Genomic DNA, 25081 nt, shown 5'->3' on the forward strand with positions numbered 1-25081 from the left:
TTCCCCTCTTGGAGAAACCCCTACAGCAGCTTGTAACAACGATCTGGTAAATTTATTAGTCAACTGGCAACAAATGCCTATTAAAGTTGTCATTCTATCAGTGTGCCATCCCTCCACCCCACCCCCCAAGAACAGTTGTTCTGTTCTCCTCTTTAGCCAGGAGAACATCTGATGAGGAGGTGCTGTTTCATTTCCTCTCCTTCCTCCCACCCCTCAAAATGGGGAAGCCCTCAGCAAGAGGGGAGGGAAGAGCACGTGTTGAATTCAAATGCTGCATCTTAAAATACTATTGTGCAACACAGGGGTGAGTCTGATTGTAAATATATGCATACATATACACACATGCACACAAACATATATATACACCCCCCATGAGAGAGCTTTATTCCCCTTATACCTCTTGAAAAATACAGGGGAGGGGAAACAACTAACAGTAAGGGATTTGTATTAATAATCATTTACTACTTCAGTTTTACACCAAAGAATTTGAGTAAAACCTTAAATTTTGCCAAAGCAAATAAAGGGTTAGGAATTAAAATAGGCAGAAAGCAAGCTGTTAAGGACTCTCCTGTGGAGTTCCTTTCCAACTGACAGATGCAGCAGGAAGAGGGTGGAAAGGATTTCCCCATGTGCAAAGAGGCCTGACAGACCTAACTCTGAGGCATTCAGACCTCTCCTCAGGAATGCTCAGCCCCCCATAGGGATTTCAGCATTCCTTACTTCATTTCTCCCAGCTCTTCCTGTTCTTCCTCATTTCAGTCACCCCTACCAGGCACAGGAAGGGGCTAGAGGAAAGCATATCACAGTCCTACTGTCCTTACCTTAGGCCTTGAACATCTTCCTCTCTCAGCTTTAATTCCAGTGGCACATTCCACAGCTGCTGCTACCTTAGAAGCTGAACCCCTCTCTGATAAGCTCAGCTCTGAGTAATCATGATTTAGCCCACACTAAGTTTTAACAATCTTTAGATACTGTTAATTGTCCTTAAAGATGTTTGACTGTGTCAACTGCCAAGCAATAAAATGTAAATGCATTTCCCACCAGAAGAACTGAGAAGATACCGCACACCACTGTCACCCCAGCCTCAATGAGTAAGGTTTCTTTGCTGACACACACAATAAATACTACAAAGCACTGTCCTTTCATCAGCTCACTCAGAACCTCTCCTGCTTTTACCACTTGATTATCAAGTGCTGTAGTACAGGATATCACTTGTCTGTATAAATCTGGCACTTCTTGGAGCTGCAGCCATCAAAAGATCTAACACAAGTATGGCTTTGTGGCAGAGAGGCGAGCTAATGCACACACCTCATGCAGAAGTAAATTAATTAAACCTCACTGAAACAATTACTTGGTCCAGCCAGGAAAATGAAGAACTGCATGCACTAAACAGCTTTGGAGTAGTACCATCATTTAGGGAAACATACCTTTAAAACATGTGGGATTGTTTCTCGCTCAGAAACATAAAACTAACCAAAACACAATGATTTCAACTCACCTTCCACACTATCAGAACAGGAGGTACCAATCCCAGTGTCCCCACTGTCTGAAGCTATACTGTGTCTTCTGACAGGATTGCTTTGACTGCTTGATGAAATGGTTGTGGACTGCCACAGGGATTCAGCACCAGGTAACCATCCCACTGAAGAGTAATCTGAGCCTGTAAAGAAGGAAGACAGAAGTCTGTCATTACAAACACAGTACTGAAGTCAACAACAAAAAGTCAAGATGAAAAACCTGCATCCTATGTTTCAAAACTCAGATTTGAGCCAGAGACTGATAATGCTTTGAGGCTGGTTGGTTGGAGGTTACTATTATTAAAATCCTTTTGCTAGGTAGAATCTTCCCCAAACGTTCCAGTAAATATATTTTTACTATTTTAAAGTGGTTTTGCACTGACTTTATCAGGACATTTATCATGTGATTCCTATCAATCACAGGCCTGATTCTCACTCACAGCAGAACTTTGCATTACATGAGTTTAAATACAGATATGAACAAGTTTTAGGACAGAAATCAGGTGAATATTTGGCCAATGAAATACCAACATCTCCAACTGTGAATAGAATATAGAATAGAATATAGAATAGAATAGACCAGGTTGGAAAAGACATAGACATGTCCTAGGTGATATAGCCAGAAATGAAATTGATAACACTGACAGCTAACAGCGAAACACAACTGAAAACTACTGATAAAGCAATTCACTATCAAAGGACAGATCACCAACCCAAGCAGGCACACAGCAGCTGCACAATATCCATCAAAGGGACCTCTGGAGATCATCCAGTCCAGCCCCACTGCTAAGGTAGGTTCACCTAGAGAAGGGCACACAGGAACCTACTCTAGTCATGAGGGCTGTGGTGACAGGTTGGACTCGATGATCTTTGAGGTCCCTTCCAACCTTGGAATACTGAACACGCCCAGGTGGGTTCTGAATGACTGCAGCACTGGACTCCTGCACCTCTCTGGGTAGCCTGTTTCAGCGCTCCATCACCCTTAAAGAAGTTCCTCCTCATCTTTAGATTGAGCCTCTTATGTTCAAGTTTGTGCCTGTTATGCCTTGTCCTGTCAGTGTGTACCACTGCAAAAAGCCTGGTCTCAGCTTCCTGACACCCACCCTTTATGTATTGATCAGCATTTACGAGATCCCCCTCTCCGTCTGCTCTTTCCCAGACTACAGAAGACCCAGTTCTCTCAGTCCTTCCTCATCAGACAGATGTTCCAGTCCCCTCATCACCTTTCCCCAAAGCCTCCCCTGAGGCAGCAACTCCCATCCCTCCCCCTGCTGCCTTTTGCCCCAAGGGATGAAGTCACACACTCGAGTCCATCCTGCCTGCTGAGGACAACTGCCAAACGTTGTGTTTCATTTTGTTGTTTCATTATTGAAACAGCCATCAAAATATTAACATTTTAAAGCATAATTCAGAGCAGCAAAGACTTAGCCTGTTCAAGGAACTTCTGAGAATGTATGGCCTACTTTATAGTTAGCCTCAAGGGAAAACACACCACAGAGCACAATCCCAGAGGGACCATCCCCATTTCCAATAGCCAGTATCGAGCACAGCTTATAGGCAGAACACCAACCATCACCTTCACACTCCAAACCAGCACAGCCATGTAAAGAACTCTGGAAAACTGCCTGGCCTGCTCTTGGTTTCACATATAATCACATACATAGATGCACCCCCTCTAGCATTGAGCTTTGCATAACACTTTCAGCAGGAAATGACTCATGGAGAAATATCAGCTTACGTACAAGGTCTCTTCTACTACAGCTGGCTATTTTTAGGTCATTTAAACATTTTCAGCAGAGTCCAGCCAAAGTTGTAACAGCAATTTGCCTTTGCAACAACATCTGCAGCTCATGGCTATTTCCAGCTGTGCTTGTTTCCCAGTAAATTAAATAGCTTAGAAAGGCTGTAAAAATGAATGCACGTGCTTATATATATAACCCCCCCCATACATATGAATACATTCACACTCCCCACAGAGCAGCCAAATCACCTTGCCAGAGCCAAATACTCAACAGAGTGGTACCAGCTGCCCACCAAGCCTCTTGTATACTGAGGAATACAGCAGATGCTTGCTTACTGTGTGCACTACTACTCTAGCACAACATCTAAGAGAAGCCTACTTTCTGTAAGTAGGTTCTTGGGGACCTTAGGTATGCCTGTCCATCTCACTTGTCTCAAACTCACCCTCCTTTGAGGTTACTATCTTTTCTCAGCCTTCAGAATACCCTCAATTCTCTATCCCCTTCATTCTACTTTAGTCATACTTGTTCAGTGTATTTCCTTCTCTTCCTTAAAGGTTTTGCTTTTCTGCCCCCCTGCCCCACAGAAGTCTCTTAACTCTTCATTACTAAGTAGCTTTCAAGGGTGAGGCAGTAGAACTGAGGAGTCAGACATGACTGTGTGGCTCACCAGTCACACCTTGTAAGGAGATCCTAGCCAAGATCCTAAGCAAATACCACTCCAAGTGTCACACTTCAAACCATCCCCTCTGTGTCATCATTTGAAGTACTGAACTGCAATAGTTTGGCATACAGCTGGTGGGCAACTGGGACATTTCTTCCTCTCCTGCCATCTAGCATATTTTTCACTAAACACTCTGGCTGCTTTGGGGATGATTTCTCTGTCTCTCCTTCTAAATAGATCTACTTTCCACAAAAGTTCCAATTCACACTTCTGAAGCTACATCTGGCTATTCCAGTAACAGTAAAGTTGACTTATGGGAGCTCAAACTAATTAAATCAGAGACAGTTCCGAGTTAGGAGACATTCAAAGTACATTTAGAGGTGAGAAATTGAGTTTAATTTACCCTCTCTTATGCTGTTCTCCATCACACAATTCTGTGGTGGTATTTCAGCTTTTAAGGCATTAAACAAGTGTTAAAAGAAATGAAGCAGATAATGCTACCACTACTGCACATTACATCAACACAGCATCAAGTGTTAAGCTCTTTAGACTTCTTGGTTAGACACAGGTTAGCATGTATCATAGTATCAGTCAGGGTTGGAAGGGACCACAAGGATCATCTAGTTCCAACCCCCCTGCCATGGGCAGGGACACCCCACACTAGAGCAGGCTGGACAGAGCCTCAGCCAGCCTGGGCTTAAACACCCCCAGGCACGGGGCCTCAACCACCTCCCTGGACAACCCATTCCAGGGTTTCACCACTCTCATGGTGAAGAACCTCCTCTTCACATCCAGCCTGAATCTCCCCACCTCCAGCTTCATCCCATTCCCCCCAGTCCTATCACTCCCTGAGAGCCTGAGAAGTCCTTCCCCAGCCTTCCTGTAGGCCCCCTTCAGATACTGGAAGGCCACAATTAGGTCACCTCAGAGCTTTCTCTTCTCCAGACTGAACAGCCCCAGCTCCTTCAGTCTGTCCTCATAGGAGAGGTGCACGTACAAACACCCATACACAGCCCCCTTAAAAGGGGGAGAAATACTTTTCACTTTGGTGGAACTTTGAGGAATAAAAGCTAAAAATATCACAAAGCAGCAGAGCAACTTAGACAGGGAAGGACATTCAGAGGTCATCTAACACCCAGCTCAAAGCAAGGCTAATTAGATCAGACTGCTCAGGGCTCTGTCCAGCCCTTGAACAAGTCCAAGACCTCAGAGTCCACTCAGGGCAGCCTGTTCCAGCATTTAACCACCCTCAATGCAAATAAGATTTTCCTGACATCAAAGTTGTTCATGTTCCAAACATATTGTTGTAATTTATCCCAAAAGATGCAACTAAACTGAAAGGTTAACATACCAGAGGTGGCAGACACCCATTCCCATCAAGATCTCCATGGATACTGTTTGCTGAGGAAATGAAACGCATCACAAAACACCCTCTAATAACCTACAAGAACACAGCTTGGGGACACACCAAGCCCTGTGTGTGGTGCTGAAACTAAGGTCCAGAAGGACCTGTGAGGACAGCAGAGCTGTCACCTTGGAGTTCTGGTGGGCAGAGTTTGAGCTGTTTTGAAGACTGCTCAGCAGCACTGTGCACAGAGGCAGGGATGGGGGCAGGGATGGAGCGGAACAGTCTCATTTTCTCACTCCCTGGCCTTCTGCTGTTCTGAAGCAGCCTTTGCATTTTAAAAGAGCTATGTCCCCAAGAAAGAGAACTGGGTTAGAATTTGAATAGGTAAGCAGGATGTGCTTTTTAACCCATTTTAGATACACCAACAGAAACGGCTGCTTGTGACCACTTCCAGAGACATTTTCTCTTTGCTTCCCACAGAAGCCTCGACATTAAATGTGCTGCACTGAAAAACAAAGAGAGGTAACTAATAAAGATACTCCAGGAGTCTACACTTAAAGGTTTCATAGCATAGCCACATCCTTTTACCTTGCTGACCTAATGGTGACTCTGCACAACAGAAGAACATTATAAAAGTAAGTCCCCTGCATGAAAAAGAGCTTTGCAAGGCTAACTGAACACACTCCCACAAAACAGCCAAATCAAAGCAGCAAGACAGTAGAAATAGACTTAGCAATTGCCTCAACAGTATCCACAAGCACTGAAAGGAGAGGCTGAGGGAGCTGGGGTTGCCTAGCCTGGAGAAGAGGAGGCTCAGGGGAGACCTTATTGCTGTCTACAACTACCTGAAGGGGGATTGTAGACAGGCAGAGGTTGGTCTCTTCTCCCAGGCAGCCAGCAGCAGAACAAGAGGACACAGTCTCAAGCTGTGCCAAGGGAGGTTTAGGCTGGATGTTAGGAAGAAATTATTCCCAGAAAGAGAGATTGGCCATTGGAATGTGCTGCCCAGGGAGGTAGTGGAGTCCCCATCACCTGAGATGTTTAAGAAGAGACTGGATGGAGCACTTGTTGCCACAGTCTAGTTGATTAGGTAGTGTTGGGTGATAGGTTGGACTTGATGATCTCAAAGGTCTTTTCCAACCTGGTTAATTCTATTCTATTCATTATTTGAAACTGACCCTCCAAGCCAAGTCCTAAGGAATCATCTGCAGCTGTACACCCTGATCTATGTTCCTCCCATCTCCTTTTCCACAGCTCTCTGTATCACCTTTCATGCAGCAAACAGCCTACACTCAGAAGAGAGAGAAAAGATACACAGGAGTCCCTGAGCTGCCCAGCACACCTGCTTTACCCTGCTGCTGTAGCCTTGAACCTGCCAATCTACTGTCCATCTGTCCAAAATACACAGTGGGACAAGAAAAGCAAGGGAAAATTTCCAGTAGATTGTATATTAGCACTTGACTATGAACACTCCTTTCTGGGTCTGGAAAATCTACCTTTCATAAGACTAAATAGAAGAGAGAAAAACAAAACAACAACAACAAGTAGTGTCACAGAATGTTAGGGGTTGGAAGGGACCTCTAGACATCATTGAGCCCAACCCCCCTGCCCAAGCAGGATCACACAGGAACACATCCAGGCAGGTTTTGAAAGTCTTCAGAGGAGACTCCACAAATTCTCTTGGCAGCCTGCTCCAGTGCTCCAGCACTCTCACTGTGAACACAAGGAGAACCCTTCTCAGTGCAGCTTGCTCCATGCCATCCTACTTAGCTGTCATTTCTGATGGCAAATATGACATAATATATTCAAGACCCCAAAGAGATCTCAGAAGAAGCCTTGTTCATACAATCAGTTGACTCCATCCCTGGATTTGGCCAGCTAAATATACCAACACAGCGCTGCATTTCCAGACTGGGCATTTAAAACAGATCAGCTAACAACTACGTATATGAAGTGCAGGAAGTAGATTTATTAACAGGGAACAGTTGTTGAAATTTCACTCCACAAAAACATGTTATCTTTTTCTGTCTGTAACAGAATGCTGTCAGCTAGTGCTGGCAAGAAGGCACCTAGTTAGTTCTGGGTTGTTACCACTCCTAATTGCAGTGGCATGCAGAAGTGCCATGTGATCTGCATATACAAAATAATAGCGCCACCATCTTTATATTTGGCTCCCAAAATACTTCTAACGTGCTTGAATGTAAACAGTATTATTTTAAGTGACAGGTATGGTACTATTATTTTACTTAGAAGCTGAATGGAAAGCAATAGCAAAAGGCTTCACTGAGTTTCACAGCAGATACATCCTAACTTAAGGATACTCATTTCCCTGTTCTACTCCATGACATTGCCATAGACTGTGACCAGAAATGAATCACCCATGACAGCCAGTGTACACTTACACAACCAAAAGATTCTGAGAGGGACATCTCACTAGGGTACTATCAAAGCTGACAGCTATGTAGAGCTCATCCTAGTCATCAGGGATGTGACCAGGTTGTAAAACAACATTTCACGCCATGGTGGCACCGAAGTCTGCCTGAAGCTCTCTCAAGGCATGCAAGTCACCATTTCAGCCCAAATGTATTCATTTCACCCTCCCTAGCAACAACTTCATCCAAAACCTTGGTAATTATGCTAGAAGACCATAAAAATAGTATTTTGAAAGAAGCCAACCCACCTTGAATTCAGCCCCACCTTGCCTACTCAACAATCCCGAGACACTGAGACAGGTTGTCCAGGGAGGCTGTGCATGCCCCCTCCCCAGGGGTTGGATGAGGCCTTGAGCAACCTGGCCTAGTGAAAGGTGTCCCTACCCATGACAGGGGGCTTGGAACTAGATCATTTTCAAGTTCCTTTCCAACCCAAACCACTCTAGAAATCTATGAACTTACCAACTTATCCCAGCTGCAACTAACTACTTCTCTCTCCATGCTCAAGAAATCCTTCAAGGTTTCACAGTCTCACTTTTGCACTTTCTCCCTGTCCCACACACATCCCTTCAAAAGGAAAAGCCTCCAAACCAACCCACAAGTGGTTTCTCACTGAATAAACTCACTTCATGTGAAAAATGTTATGTTTATTCATCATAGCTGGAAGACCATCACTCACTTTGGCGCACAACAATTCTTTGCCAATAACTTTTACCATTTTTTCCTCCAACTGCTAGAAAGATGACACAAAGAGTAAGAAGAGGAGGCAGGGAAAGCCAAAAAAAAGGCAAACACCACACACAAACCCCCCCAAACAAAACCAACCAATCACAGTATCACTAAGGTTGGAAGAGACCTCGAGGATCATCGAGTCCAACCTATCAACACAGACCTCATGACTAGACCATGGCACCAAGTGCCACGTCCAATCTCCCCTTGAACACCTCCAGGGATGGTGATTCCACCACCTCCCTGGGCAGCACATTCCAATGACGAATGACTCACTCGGTGAAGAACTTCCTCCTCACCTCAAGTCTAAACCTCCCCTGGCACAGCTTGAGACTGTGTCCCCTTGTTCTGGTGCTGGGTGCCTTAGAGAAGAGACCAACCCCTTCCTGGCTACAACCACCTTTCAGGTAGTTGTAGAGGGCAATGAGGTCACCCCTGAGCCTCCTCTTCTCCAGGCTAAACAATCCCAGCTCCCTCAGTCTCTCCTCACAGGGCTGTGCTCAAGGTCTCTCCCCAGCCTTGTTGCCCTTCTCTGGACACATTCAAGTGTTTCGATGTCCTTCTTAAACTGAGGGGCCCAGAACTGGACACAGGACTCGAGGTGAGGCCTAACCAGAGCAGAGTACAGGGGCACAATGACCTCCCTGCTCCTGCTGGCCACACTATTCCTAATGCAGGCCAGGATGCCATTGGCCCTCTTGGCCACCTGGGCACACTGCTGGCTCATATTCAGGTGGCTGTCGATCAGCACCCCCAGGTCCCTCTCTGTTTGGGAGCTCTCAGCCACTCTGACCCCAGCCTGTAGCTCTGCATGGGATTGCCGTAGCCAAAGTGCAGCACTCGGCACTTGGACTTGTTGAATGCCATCCCATTGGACTCTGCCCATCTGTCCAGTCGGTCGAGGTCCCTCTGCAGAACCTTTCTACCCTCTAACTGACTAACATCTGCTCCTAACTTGGTGTCATCTGCAAACTTGCTGATGACTGACTCGACCCCCTCATCCAGATCATCAATGAAGATGTTAAAGAGGAAACACAAGAACCAAACCAAACAACAAAAAAACCCCACCCAACAAAATCAACCCTTCCCAAAAAGTAAACACAAAGGCAGATGCAATACTGAAACATATTTATACAGGTTGTATTTAACAAAATGCTGACAGAATGATGCAACAGCAGCCTCCTTTATTCAAAGGGGAAGCAAAAGATATGATGGATTCATGCAATCTGGCACAACAAAAACAATCAGATTCAGGCTGGAGGTAAGGAGGAGGTTCTTCCCCATGAGAGTGGTGAAGCCCTGGAATGGGTTGTCCAGGGAGGTGGTTGAGGCCCTGTCCCTGGAGGTGTTTAAGCCCAGGCTGGATGAGGCTCTGGGCAGCCTGATCTAGTGTGGGGTGTCCCTACCCATGGCAGGGGGGTTGGAACTAGCTGATCCTTGTGGTCCCTTCCAACCCTGAATGATACTATGACACTAAGTGTTGCTTGCAGACACAGGAAGTAAGAAAACTGACATGGGCAAATAAATACTCTGGAAAACACTGTTAGAAAACTAGCACCCCAGCCCTGACACTTACACAAGGATTTGCTAGGGGCACTTCATCACTGTGATCCTTCCAATAAAAATCTCCAAACCAAGTGCCAGGTCTCCAAAGAAACCTCTGCTGAGACGAGCAGCATGCTGCTAGGAGAGGGTTTCCGGTGCTTTCAGGGAAGGTGGCAGGGTGAGAGTTTCACAAACACTCTGGAGCTGGTAGAAACTCACAGCTCTACCAGCTGGCCATGAACCAGAAGTTACCAGAAGGCTCTAGTCCCTCCTCTCACATGAATGCATCTGAGAGTAGGTGGATGAGAGAGTTTCAGTGCAAAAAGGGAGCAAGGCAAAGTGGGATGAAACGACAGGCTGAACTACTGAATTTTTACATTGCGGTTTCTCACAAGCACTTCACGTCAGAATGCTAAAGCATGATTCATCCTGAGGACTCACATCCTTTATTACTGTGCTTTCTTGACAGGGCCTACAAGCAATTTAACTAAGTTCTCCTCATTTTTCAGTTGGGAACTGATAAGATAAGCCCTAGGCAAGAAGAAAGATAAAAATGTACAGATATAGAGGGAAACCATGAAGGAAAAATGGGAAGGGGAAGTGTTTACCCAGAAGAGTATTGAGATGAATACCCTTTACTTGTGCACCCTGACTGATACAACACACTGCCTGGCATACAAAGGCCCAAGTTTGTGCTCCAGACTATTCAGGTGCAAAAAAAAAAATATATGTATTTAAAAAAACAAATCACTTACTAGAGATAAGCATCATAAAATAGCAGAGGGGAGGGAAAATGAAATGTAGATGAGAGAAAGCCAGAGATAATCTTCAGAATATAATAATAGAATTCATAGACTCACCAAGGTTGGAAAAGACCTCAAAGATCATCGAGTCCAACCTGTCACCACAGACCTCATGGCTACTAGACCATGGCTCCAAGTGCCACATCCAATCCCCTCTTGAACACCTCCAGGGATGGGGACTCCACCACCTCCCTGGGCAGCACATTACTACAGCCAACAACTCTCTCAGTGAAGAACTAAACTTCTCCTGGCACAGCTTGAGACTGTGGCCTCTTGTTCTGGTGCTGGTTGCCTGGGAGAAGAGACCAACCCCCTCCTGGCTACAACCACCGTTCAGGTAGTTGTAGAGAGCAATAAGGTCTCCCCTGAGCCTCCTCTTCTCCAGGCTAAGCAACCCCAGCTCCCTCAGCCTCTCCTCACAGGGCTTGCGCTCGAGGCCTCCTACCAGCCTCGTTACCCTCCTCTGGACACATTCCCAGGTTATCCTAAACATGCATTCCTGCTTTGCTTTCCTGGTGACTGAATGGAACTAACAAAGATAGAATAGAATAGAATAGAATAGAATAGAATAGAATAGAATAGAATAGAATAGAATAGAATAGAATAGAATAGAATAGAATAGAATAGAATAGAATAGAATAGAATACCTCTATGCAAACATCCAGGTGACTGGCACTAACAACAAGGAGAACCTGACTAGGGTCATGTTTTAAGAAATAGAAACCTGTGCTCCAATTTCTCATGAGAGACAAATTCCAAGTAGATTTTGTCACCCACCCCCCAGCTTCTTTTGCCTCTGGAATTCCCTAATAAAAAGCTAAGCCTGGAACGGCTGAGTGGACAACCTCTCATCACAGCTAATTACAACTATAAAATCTTTGTCTTCTACCCAAAGCATTATTTCAGCATTAACTTCCACAAGTTACCTTTCTGTGTGACTTTATAGCTGTACAACCAGAAGTTACAGAGTTTCTCCCTGAACTGAGAAGAATAAATACGTCAGTCTGAACGAGGAGCTCTACAACATCTTGCCGTGGCAAAGACATAATCAGGTAGCAGCTCGTTCTTTCAACCCTCTGCACCAGAGTACATGCAGAGGAGAAAGTAAAAGTTGCCCAGCTCTGTCCTTCCATCCAAGAGTCCAGCTGGCTAGCTTATGCCATCAGCTAAACTGGGTTTGAGCTGAGAATGCTGCTTGACACCAGAGCTAATCAGATTCAGTGGTCAGCTGCCATGCAAAAGCTGGTCACCTTTCCCAGCCACAGCCCGGCTTGTGCTTTCCCAGCACCAGCTGTGCCACACCAGACACCACAGAGAGTGGTCCAGGAACAAACTGTCCCTGCTTACTAGAAAGGTTATCTGCTAATTTGATTTCCTATGCTGACTCAGCAAAGTGTCAGACTAAAAGCAGTGCCAAGGAGGGAGTGGGAATGTGCAGGCACACTTCTGGTGCCTAGCAGCAACCAGCGAGTAACTAGGCTCAGCCCTACTGCCAAACTGCACCTTAAGGCATATCCTAAACTGGAGCAAGACAAGCATTAACCTCTGTTGATTTCACTGTGGATAACAAAATCTGTCAAACTAACAGAAAGCTGTGCTCAACCCAGCTTAAGAGGTAGCAAAATCCTCAGACTGGAACAGTCTGTAATAATGGGCTAGACCTCCCTGATACCTACTTTTCAAAGTATGTAAAACAAGAACTTTAATTCCTAACACACTGGATAATTTTTTATACAGACAGCATTTGGCTGTAGTTACTGAGTATCAGTCCCTGTCAGGAAAGGAAGAAGTTTGCTTTCATCACTGACAGGAGCAAGAGCAGGAATTCAGTCCAACTGTTGATGGCACTCCTGTGAGTTTTCTACTTCCAGATAGAGTATGCGTAAAACAGAACTTCAAAATACAAACTGCAGATGTTTCTTATTTCACATTTGGCACACAGACCACATGTATTACCTCATGCCTGCTATGCTGGCTTGCCTCTTTGTCTTTGGACTCAATGAACTATTCACCCCACGTATTCTTAGCTTCCATTCATTTCCGTATCGTGCCTACAGAGAAGGCTACCTTTCAAACCTGGAAAGTTTGTCACTTACAGTATGAAGAGAGGAACAGCCAGGAAAACAAACACATCAAGTTATGCTTGAAGTTAATACAAACTCTGAACAGCAAACCCTCAGGACAGGCAGTCAGCTCCTAGAGGGTGTTAAAGAGCTGTGCACTCATAGGTGACCAGCTGAATCCTTCTGTCAAAGGCTAGCTAACAGTCACAGGTTATTAACTGTAGTTCAGCCTCTTTAGCAGCTCAGCTTTATTCCTACTCAAAACCACCACCAGGTAATTTTTCTTTCTCTCCCAACAGTCACTCAAACATTTTTCTTACAGAATTACCTCTGCCCTCACTCTGAACTAACTCCTTAAGCACAAAATCTCCTCCGTGGAGGGGGAAAAGTGAAGTAATCACAGCTGCTAGAACGAATCCAGAATAAAAGCACTAAAGATTTTAAGCAGCTCCTACACTTGCCAAAAGAGGATCAAATAAATAAGTCTAGCAGTCTTTTTTTCCTCCCCCCCTCACAAAAAGAGCATAACTTCTCTCTTCATTGTAATCAGATCTATAAAGATCCCTGCTACTAAAACAAAAGAAGACAAACAAAAAGCCCCCAGATTTCACTGAAATATTTCATTCTGATGTAACAATGCCAGCATTTCTTGGTATCATTTTTCAAAGAGGGCTCATGTGCACTACCCACACCATGGGATCTACTGCAAGATGGATGTACCAGAGACCTTCAGACTGCATAGCTTCAGTACGTGCTAACAGAAGTATGCATACCAGGTAAGATTATATTGGTACATCTGCATTAAAAGGATGAAATTCTGGCTTCACTTAAGCCACTTCCATCAGAGAGACCTTTAAGATCAAGTCCAAGTACTAACTCTGCCAAATCTGGTGCTAAGCCATGTCCTGCAGCACCACATCTCTGTATCTCTGAAACAACTCCAGGGATGGGGATTCATCCAAAGCCCTGGGGAGCCTGCTCCAGTGACTGTAAACTTTTTCAGTGAAGAAGTTTCTTCTAACATGCAACCTAAAGAAGAGGAGGCTCAGGGGTGACCTTATTACTCTCTACAATACCTGAAGGGTGGTTGTAGACAGGCGGAGGTTGGTCTCTTCTCCCAGGCAGCCAGCACCAGAACAAGAGGACACAGTCTCAGGCTGCACCAGAGGAGGTTTAGGCTGGATGTTAGGAAGAAGTTCTATACAGAGAGAGTGATTGCCCATTGGAATGTGCTGCCCAAGGACGTGGTGGAGTCACCATCATTGGAGGTGTTCAGGAGGAGACTTGATGGGGTGCTTGGTGCTATGGGTTAGTTGTTTAGGTGGGTTGGATTGGTTGATAGGTTGGACACGATGATTTCGAAGGTCTCTTCCAACCTGGTTTATTCTATTCTATTCTAAACCCGCCCTGGTGCAACTTGAGGCCATTTTCATCAACCCCACCCAGGAAACTGCCAGTCATAAACTCTTGTTTCCACCTTCACAACTACAATCACTTCTGATGTAAAACTTTAGAGTACCAAAACTTTACAGTGATTCTACTGATCACACAAAGGCCTTTATCAAATCACTTTGGTATTTCAGATTAAGCAAACTGAAGGAGGATAAGACCATAACTGTTAGCTTTGTTTCCCATACAGCCTTTAGCAAAAGTGATAAGTTTTAAGTAATGGTCTTTTCAATGCCTTTTGGTGTTTCTAGCAGGGTCCCTGTATTCCCACTTTACTTCCTTACTACACAGCAAACTATGTGGTGTTTGATCAGTGCTAGTCGCTGAACGTTTCTACGGAGCATTAATTCTTAACTTATAAGGATGTCTCCAAAGGTTCAGAATTGCCAAAAGGTATCAAGAGCTTTGCTGTAGAGCAGACACTCAGGAGAGAAGCTACCATCTTTTAAAGAAATGTAGAGCTGGGGGAGATAAAAAAAATTATCCTATTTACTCTGAAACATTTGAAAAAGTTGCAGTGTCGCACACCATCTGGAAGCCATGCTCCAAAAGCAGCAGAGCAGACATTAAAAACCACTAGCATACCTTATAAGGAATCTCAGACCTGACTCCAGGATGATTCAAGAATGTTTCTTGCCTGAAATCTACACCACCAGTCTCTTAACATATTAGGAGGCTGAAAGTCTGAAAGGCATCATTTGCTTTTCTGCTTGCATTTACTAAGTCTACTTCAGATATTATAACCAGGGAGGAGGCAGCGTGAATCTTCCTAGACACTACTCACACTGCCTCTCAGCAAGACTGAGACAGTCTCCTACTACCTCTCTAGTCATTATTCCTTACTCCAAACCCATTTCAACCTGTATGCAAGTCCACAGGACAGTGTAGCTTCCACCAATTAGTGGAATTAACGTCACTTTTTCCTGATCCTCTCTCTAAATCTTCCTTTGCGTACACGGTAAGTCTGAGGATTAACTAATACACTTCCTGATGGCATCAGCAGTGGTGGAACAAGATTGTGCTAAGACATTTTCCCACTATCCATCAGCTGATTGTAGAGCCAGCCCACTTGACCCACCTGACACCAGCACAGATGCTTCCTGCGGTGATGTCTCACATGGGGATCAGGCAACTATCAATCCCTGCTTCTGTATTTATTTAACTTCAGTGGTCTCCTGGTCCATCTCCCCAGGTTAGTTTGCAATAGGGTTGGACAAGTGCCAGAGAAGGCGCATGGGACATGAGGGGAGGAGGCCAGAAGAGTGGGAGCAACTACCTACTAAATTATCTTAGATGTAAAATGAAATCACAACCTGCAATCCACACACATATTCCCCTTCAGGCTTAAGGAGTCTACCTGTCACCTTGTCCCACATTTCAGGGACAGATCAGATCTTGAAAGGAAAAACAATATATATAAAGAAAAACCAACACTTGCTCTTATTTTATTTGTGCTAGTGTCTCTTCACACAAAGAGTGATTGCCCATTGGAATGGGGTGCTCAGGGAGGTGGTGGAGTCACCATCCCTGGAAGTGTTTAAAATAAGACTGGATGAGGAACTTAGTGCCATGGTTTAGTTGATGGTGCTGGGTGATAGGCTGGACTTGATGATCTCAAAAGGTCAGCACTTTTCCAGCCAAAGAACACCAAGCTCAGGAACTGGCAATTAGTTTAACCCTCCAACTATCAAACCACAGGCAAGTTCTATGATAAAAACAAGCATCCAAAGAGCACAGAAGACAGAGCAATTGATACTGAACTAGTACTATGCCTTTTTTTCTTAGCTCACACATCTACAACAAACAGGCTTTGCTTCCAACAATGGCAGATGATCACCTCTGGCTGCAACCTCAAGTCATGCAAGAAGTATTTGGTTTAGGAAACTTTCTGCTAGTCTTACTACTGTGCACTGTTACTGTATTTGGCAACTTCTCCACATTCTGAAATACATGGGCCAACAGGTATCTCAAGCCTGGCTAAAATCTTAACAAGTAATTTGCAGCTGTAACAAGCATCAGTTGGTGGATGTAAATTCTAGGCATTCTTTGGTGCAACTACAGCTCCTTATCCCATCTACAAGGAATGATGGCTCAGGCTGCTTTTAACTATATACCATAGAATGGAATAAACCAGGTTGGAAGAGACCTTCAAGATCATCGTGTCCAACCCATCAACCAATCCAACCCACCTAAACAACTAACCCATGGCACCAAGCACCCCATCAAGTCTCCTCCTGAACACCTCCAGTGATGGTGACTCCACCATCTCCCCAGGCAACCCATTCCCATGGGCAATCACTCTCTCTGTAAAGAACTTCTTCCTAACATCCAACCTAAACCTCCCCTGGCACAGCCTGAGACTGTGTCCTCTTGTTCTGGTACTGGCTGCCTGGGAGAAGAGACCATCATCCACCTGTCTACAACCTCCCTTCAGGTAGTTGTAGACAGCAATAAGGTCACCCCTGAGTCTCCTCCAGCCTAAGCAATCCCAGCTCCCTCAGTCTTTCCTCATAGGGCTTATGTTCCAAACCCCTCACCAACTTCATTGCCCTTCTCTGGACTCGTTCCAGCAAGTCAACCTCCTTCCAAACCTGAGGGGCCCAGAACTGGACACAGGACTTGAGGTGTGGCCTAACCAGTGCAGTGTACAGGGGCAGAATGACCTCCCTGCTCCTGCTGGCCACACTGTTCCTGATGCAGGCCAGGATGCCATTGGCCCTCTTGGCTGCCTGGGCACACTGCAGGCTCATGTTCAGCCTACCATCGACCAGTACCCCCAGGTCTCTCTCCACCTGGCTGCTCTCAGCCACTCTGACCCCAGCCTGTAGCTCTGCATGGGGTTGCTGTGGCCAATGTGCAGAACCCGGCACTTGGATGTGTTATATCTCATGCCGTTGGACTCTGCCCAACTTATCCTGTACATTCTGAAGTCATTGCATCTCCTCAAAAATTGACTAATTACTTCCTTAATTAAAGTTTTAAAAGCACAGACTGACAACATAAGTCTATATTCAGTCAGTAAATGTTTAACATATAAGACAGCCAACCCCTAAGATCAACAATATCATACACCCTTACAGCTATCACTCTTTTCTTGATAAGCAGTTAAAATATTTATGGGTTTGTAGACATTAGAGGAGTGAACACTATGTTCATAAAAGTGAATTGCCTGGAGGGAGAGGGGGGAAAAAAGCACATTGCTTTTGAAAAGAAGCAAGTAACTCCTGCTCATCACCACTCACACACAGAATGTCACTTCACATCACTGCAATCTGTCAAAGGCAGCACAGGCCGCTCTAGCAGCCAGCCCTGCACTTACATTACATTTTAAGCTCAGGTAATCAACCTTTACAATGCACTGTATACATATGTGTACATACACACAACACACAGCCCCCTAGAACCACTAAACAATTTGAAGTAACACTAACTCACCATTTATTGCCTTGCATAGCCTGCAATGATGAAATCTGCCTTCTCACGATGCCCCAGAGCTGTCCTATCTCCAGCTGCAGGCCTCCTCAACAACCCACCAATAAAACTTGTCACAGAAATGAAACCACTGGATTTCTGCCCCTCTCCCCACCCCAAAGGATGAAAGAGACTGTCATCAGCCCCATCCTCCCTACCTTGGCTGTCTGTAAAGCTGCCTGTGAAGTCCACAGGTAACTGAAGGAGGCAGAGCCCCGTGAGCCTTATAATGCGCTGTGACCTTACTGCTGCTTGACACTGATTGTGACACGATTGAATAATCTTTGGGGGCCACGTGTGTCACACTTGCTGCCAACAAGGGTTAAGTATGAGATTGTGGGTTACTTTGGGATTTACCTCACAAATAAATCACATTGCCAGGCCTCTAAGAGTAGAGGAGCACAGGCTATTATCTTTAGGGAAAGTCAAACACACACTTTTGAGCATCCTACTTCTAATTTTCATGACTCCTTGCTTTTGTTATCTAAAAAGCCCAACTTCAGTAGTGGTCAAGTACTGGTAATATTGAAGACTAGAGTTTACTGAAAATAATGCATGCTTGTTATTTCACTCTGAGGTGTGTTTCAGTTTTCACAGGCATCTGTCAGTGCACGCAGCCTAAATGAATGACTGTGTGCCCCAGAGGAACAACACAGCTAGATGAACACTTTCATAGTCTTAAAAGAGTTATTAACCAACTGTGCACTTAAGAAGATGGTCTAGATGAATAAGCAAAGGGCTTGAAATGCAGTATGCCCTTCACTGCAGTTATTGAAATCCCTGCAGCATAGTAGGCAACTGCTGTCTTTAAAGTGGCATCAACTACGCTGCAAGGCTTTCATAAACAGTTAAACGTGTACAAGAAGACTGAAAGATTGTAAATCAATAATATACACTCCAAAAACAGTAATTTAATCTTTCAGGACAGGTACTGAGACTGTAAGAAGATGAATTTGTTTGGCACAGGCAGCAAACACTGTCATTAAACTCACTGCTCAAACAAGAAGCAGCTACCTAAAAAGCACCCTAAATGTCAGCAGCATGCAAACACTTTTTTTCCAGAGGATGCATTCTGATTGAACTGAACAGGAAGAACAACTTGGAAATGACAAGAGGGAATAAAACTGAAGGCCACAAATTAAATACTCCCCGAGAACTGTCCTTGCCTGCTACATTTTAGGGAAAAATCAGAATTCATTTGCATCTATTACTGAAAATGATAATTCCCCCGTGTGAAGAGTTAGAGAATGCTTCAGGAGGCAGCTAGCTTTGTAAGGGAACTGTAAGACTTCCAACAAAAATAGGACTTCTAAAACCCCATATTCCTAACCGAAATACAAGAAGAACAGAATTGCTTTGCACTAAGAAACACCACCTAGCAAGACCTAGCAAGCCATTAACTGTCATGCTTCCACGCTAGTCTTTAGAAGATAATCAGAATCCATAGCAAGGAATTGCTGTATAAGAGAATTAAACACCTTCTGGCAATGGAAAAAATTCACTCAGCTTGAAAAATAAATGCTTAAACTTCTGCTTCCTAGCAGGAGGCCACTGTTGTGTGACAAAACCCTCGCCCCACGGACAGCTTCCTTCTCAAACAAAAAAGTCTAACATGACTATAATAGCACAGGACCTTAGAAGCCATCAGCTCCTCATTACAATATCTGCATGGAGCTAATTAACTTCCCCTCCTTGAGAGGGATTAGGAACCTCTGGAAACAGCTTCTCAACTCTTTTAAAGTAAGACTGATGAAGGAACAACCAGGTTGGAAATTATAATGCACAGATCATATCTCAAGATTAAGCCTTTATCTGCTTGCTTTCTAATTAACCACCACCTTCTGTTAGCCCATTTTATGTCAAATTAGAGATTTTTCTACGAGTTCTGCTACCTTACACTTCTCCTGAGCTTTTTATTAACCCTGAGTACTTAAGGGAAAGAGAAGATAGGGGAGAAAAGAAAAGCAATACACAAAATCTGTCCTCAAGTCTTACAACCAATTCTGACAAGCAAAATACTCATGCAGTAATTGGTTGACCAGAATTGCTGATCAGGTCAAGACTAAAAACTTGATTTTACAAAGAAAACCCAAACAAAACCCCTCAGGAAGACACTGTAACAAATGGCACAACTGAAAGTCTGAAAGAACTAAAAACTTAGCATGGTCTGAAGTTAGTGTCAGTGCACACTCATGATAGAATCTTCTACCGTTCCTGCCCCAAACACAAATAATCAAGAACTGAAACACCCTAAATTCTTGCCATTTCCATCAAATTAGCTGAAATCTCTTGCAATTAGTATCGAGAATGCCCAATACCTTTGCAAGCCATGACGCAAAGATAACTCAATTCGACTTTCATGCTTCCCACAAAAGAAAAACACCCCTCAAAAAAACCCCAACCAAAACCAATGCAACACTTCAACAAGGCAAACACTTTATACATAGAGATTAATAATAATAACACAGAAAACAACAAGGTCTTCTTTCTCATTACGGGGACTGAACATTAGCCTACTTGTCGAGATTCAGCTGCTGCTGAGAACATCCTAGCAGCCCTTGTACTTGCAAGAAAAGCCCTGCCAGTCGAACGCCAAAACAATCCTGCCATTTAAATGTGTCAACTAACTGCATGCATACGATGCAGCCATATTTTGCAGCCTTAAAATTAAAACATGAATTAAAATATCCGAAGGGGGGGGGGGGGGGGGGGGAGTAGGGGAGGGGGAAGTTTCTCTTATTCTAACAGCTTACAAAATTATTCCAAGGCTTGTATCAGCAGTGCCAAGCCACAGATCTTCACGGTGACCGATTGCTTCAGTAAATCAAAGCACCACAAAATGTTTGCAGGAACTCTGCCAGAGGAAAGCAGGTGACAGAGCTGGTAGCATTTTCAAATCCTGAAAAGGGCATTTAAGTGAGCCGGTACCTAGTCTTACCTGCCCAAAAGTCATGCTCGCAGGGCTCTGCGGTCAGTTCACCTATTTCCCAGCCTTGCTGGTGGAAAGTTAGCCCCCGGCTTACAGATCGGATATCCCCTAACTCCAAGCACAAAATCTCAGCGTGTCCCCGCTAACCTGCAGCAGAAACTGGGCTCTAATTAACCAAAGACAGAAAAGTGATGCAAAAAATGAAACCCCCCAACCAAGCCCATAATAAATAAAAAGGGCTAGAGCAATTCGTTGCAGCCCACATTTAAGACGAGAGGCACACAGGGAGGCACGCTCCCAGCCCCCGCCTAAGGGTGCACTGACAAAACGGGGAACGGGGGGGAGGTTAGACCCAAAACAAGGAAGCGGATTATGTAGGTTAAGCCCAGCTTTTACCATCCGCTGCAGGGTCCAGTTAAGTAACCAGCGAGCCCCCCGCACGGACGGGCCGAGGCGGCGGCAGGCAGGCCGACCCTGCGGGAGGCCCCGCCGCCACGTCCCCCCTCAAGGAGTGGGAAAGGAAAGGAGAGAAGGGGGAACCGCAGCGTTTTCCGCCCGGGGTGGGGAGGAAGCTGCTTCCTCCGACGTTTGTGTGGGGAGCCGGGAGGGAGCTGGGCCGGGAGGACGGGAAACGGCGCGGCCCAGTCCCCCCCCCCCCCACGCCCCACCGCCGCTGCCCCACCGCGATGGGGCCCCGGTGCCTCCCCCGCCCAGCCTCGTCCCTTCCCGTCCCGCCGGAACGCGCAGGCGGCGGCGGGGCCGCAGGGCTCCTTACCCGCCTTGTAGCCGCGCAAGCCGAGCTGGGGGTGCAGCCCGCCCCACATGGTGCCGGCCCGGGGGCACCGCCGCTCTCCGGCAGCGGCGCGGAACTCCGCGCTCCTCGGCGGTCGGCCGCGGCCCGGATGGCCGGCGGAGGCGGCCGCCCCGGCTCCCCGGGAAGGTTAGCGGCGGGTTGTCGCCACGGCAGGGGCTGCTGCCTGCCCCAGGAACACCGCAGCCATGGTGCCGGGGCCGCTAAAGGCGGCGAGACCTTGCCGCCCCCTCGCAGGAGACAAAACTTGCTTTATTGCGCTGCTCCTACTGCCGCCGCCTGCCTCTCCGGCGCTGGGAGCGGGGCGGAGACAGGGGCGGGAGCCCCGCGGATGCTGCTGCTGCTCGGGGCCGAGCCGCTTACATAACCCGGTCCACGGCAAGGGGGCGCCGGGGGAGCGGCCGCAGGGGTCCGGGGGGAGGCGAGGGGACAGCCCCGAGGGGTGAGTCTGGCCAGCTCGGCCCGGGCCCCAGGCAGTGGCCACCCCGCCGCAGCACTGCGCCCAGGCCGGGCCCCGCACAGGCGTTGGAGGGCTGCCGTTAGTTCTTCTCTTACTCATGCGCCTGCCCTTGAGGCTCCCTGGGCTTGGCGAGACCCCGGCTGAACCGGCGCCCTGCAGCTCCTGGCCGTTTCACCTGGGCTCCAGGGAGGGGCTGGGCCGGTTACCAACGGCGTGTAACTGTCAGCGGGGGAAATGGCTCAGCTGGAAGCAGTTAGCTTGATATGACTGGTAAAGAAAAGTGAAATAATGCCTCACTGCAGAAGAGAAGACCCAAGGCCAGGACGTGCACTCGTGGTAGGGTTTGTAATAAAAGTCACCATTTTCCTCTGCTTTTCTGTTTCAATAAAGAAACAAAGTGAAAAGAATGAACAGCAAGTGAGAGAAGGAGAGGAAATTGCCTCAGTGCACCAGGGGAGGTTGAGGTTGGATATTGGAAGAAACTTCTTCACTGAAAGGGTTCTCAAACACTGGAACATACACCCCAGGGATGGAGTTGAATCCCCATCCCCGGAGATGTCTAAAATACCCATCAATGTGGTGCTAAGGGACATGGTTTAGCACCAGCCCTGGCAGATGGATAAGGGTTAGACGTGAGGGGCTTAAAGGTCTTCTCCCAGCAAAACAATTCTATGGTTCTAGGATTCAGAACATTCATTTGAACAATCATTTCTACTAAAAGATCCTCAGCAATCGAAGTTTAAGCCACAAGACTGGAAAAAGAAATGCTCATGGCAGCAGTTATTGAAACCCAGTGAGAGGCTTTCCACCCACCTCAAGATGCTCCGAATACTTAGAGATAATTCTGCAACAGCAGTCTTCATGTTGGTGTTGGCTGCAGCTGCAGACAAGCGGTCCCCACTGTAAACTACCTTCTGACTCAGCACTCCATATTGTAAAACAAAAACATAAGGAGAAGATACTTGGACAGCTTCAGTGTAACCAACCCAAAATTACTACCACAGCCATCCAGACAAGAAGTGCAATGCTTTGGACAGCATTGCAGAGTATGATGGGTATGACAGTTTAGGGAAGAGGGGTGAAATAGGAGCAGTTCTGTGTTCATGTGGCAATACTCACAATCAATAAGTAAAATTGTGTTCAAACACTTCCTGCTGACCTGATGCATTTTTAATTAGTAGCTGACGATCACAGAATAGCTTTTATCTCTTTGGAAAAATTATTTGTTATATTGCAGCACAAGGCATATTTTATTTATGCCTAGCTATGTATTCCTAATGTACTCAGTAAGGGAGAGAGAAACACCGGCTTTAAAAGCAGTAAATTCTGTGTAGAAAACCCAAATAGTAAAACTCCAGGAGATCCCATCGAAGCCATGAAACTTTCTTGAGGTTCTCTGAATGAAAAAGGTCAGCAATGTTCTCAAGAGCCTTGAATACTGGCTGTCAGTAGAAGACCAAAGCAGGAAACTAAGTTGTTGTTAGTAACATCAAGATGAAATTGTCCAGAAAAACAGTGTGGTAGGTAAACATGAAGATAAGAAGGAAGCATAAAACCTAAAGTATCTTGCAAAACACTCAACACCAAGAAATGTGTAAAACAGCTTAGTTCAGGACCTCTTTAAAGGACTTGCCTGCTCCTAACACTTGTTGCATGCTACTTTGTTGAGTAAGCACGTGTACTTAGCATATTTACAAGGGGACACAGTAAGCTGTGAGGAAGCTCAACATCAAGAAGGTGAAGGTACCCAGCAGCAAGCAAGGAAGAGATCTACCTCATCACTGAGCTCTGGAGTTTGTGATGCTGTCATGCAATACAGCTACAAGAATCCAGCGGCATATCAGCACCCCAGAAAGCTGGAAGCCTGGAAAAGGTGTGATAACAGCTCTTCTGTCTCCTAATAAATGTCACTGCTGTGCTTTTATGTGCTTTGGTGTTGCTGTTCATGGAAGCTGCTTTGCAGTTTCCTGTGTATCTCCTTAACACCACCACAGAGTGGGAAGAAAAAAAAACAAACACCACACAACAAACAAACCCAAACAGATAAAAAGGTCAAGATTTAGAATAAACCTTTATTTAGAATAAACCAAACCAGGTTGGGAGAGACCTTCAAGATCATCATGTCCAACCCATCAACCAATCCAACCCACCCAAACAGCTAACCCATGGCACCAAGCACCCCATCAAGTCTCCTCCTGAACACCTCCAATGACGGCGACTCCACCACCTCCCTGGGCAGCCCATTCCAATGGGCAATCACTCTTTCTGTATAGAACTTCTTCCTCATCTCCAGCCTAAACTTCCCCTGGCACAGCTTGAGACTGTGTCCTCTTGTTCTGCTGCTGGTTGCCTGGGAGAAGAGACCATCATCTGCCTGTCTACAACCTCCCTTCACGTAGTTGTAGAGAGTGATAAGGTCACCCCTGAGTCTCCTCTTCTCCAGGCTAAGCAACCCCAGCTCCCTCAGTCTTCCCTCATAGGGCTTGTGTTCCAAGACCCTCACCAACTTTGTTGCTCTTCTCTGGACTCGTTCCAGCAAGTCAACCTCCTTCCTAAACTGAGGGGCCCAGAACTGGACACAGTACTCGAGGTGTGGCCTAACCTGTGCAGTGTACAGGGGCTGAATGACCTCCCTGCTCCTGCTGGCCACACTGTTCCTGATGCAGGCCAGGATGGCAGAACACAACCAAGTAGTCTGGCTGCATCACCTCTGATGTCTCCCAAGGTGTCCCCACCGGGGCACCTGTGCTTTGACAGTGCTACTGCTCAGAGCAAGGAGGAAAAAACACACATGCTTAAATTCAAGGAGTCAGCTAACACAACCTGAGAAACCTTCATCCTGTTGATTGGATTTTAAGTTATTTTTATAGAAACTGAGTGTAACCAGTAAAGCTTTTTTTGTGTGTTACAAATAACCACAGTGTATCTCTTGGAAACTGGGCCAAACTGAAGCCAGTAGCTTTACTCTATAAATAAATTTAGCTTGTTAATGCTTTATTCATTATCCAGCAATGTTTTGTGTCTGCAGGTGGCTTATGCACACAGTACTAGACCAGGAGGGGCTATTTGGTTTAGATTTTCAATATTCTCTTGAGAAAGTGTGCTAATGGGCTTCGACCTC

At 45.8% G+C, this 25081-nt stretch overlaps 1 protein-coding gene across 2 annotated transcripts in view; it reads right to left on the bottom strand.

The window, feature by feature from the left end:
• Positions 1 to 21744, bottom strand: part of CEP85L (centrosomal protein 85 like) — a 114488-nt gene extending 92744 nt beyond the window's left edge. The window contains exons 1-2 of one of the 2 annotated variants that reach the window (XM_068162310.1): positions 21465 to 21744; positions 1499 to 1660 (exon numbers count right to left, since the gene is read on the bottom strand). In XM_068162310.1, the coding sequence (XP_068018411.1) occupies positions 1499 to 1660; positions 21465 to 21513 (211 nt within the window). In that variant the 5' untranslated portion in view covers positions 21514 to 21744. The remainder of the gene's footprint in view (positions 1 to 1498; positions 1661 to 21464) is intronic. The other variant, XM_068162311.1, reaches the window with a different exon arrangement.
• Positions 21745 to 25081: the final 3337 nt, after the last annotated feature.

This window comes from Melanerpes formicivorus, unplaced genomic scaffold (genome assembly GCF_026170545.1).
Source record: "Melanerpes formicivorus ecotype bairdi unplaced genomic scaffold, bMelFor1.0.p_v2 SCAF_63, whole genome shotgun sequence".
NCBI classification, from domain to species: Eukaryota; Metazoa; Chordata; class Aves; order Piciformes; family Picidae; genus Melanerpes; species Melanerpes formicivorus.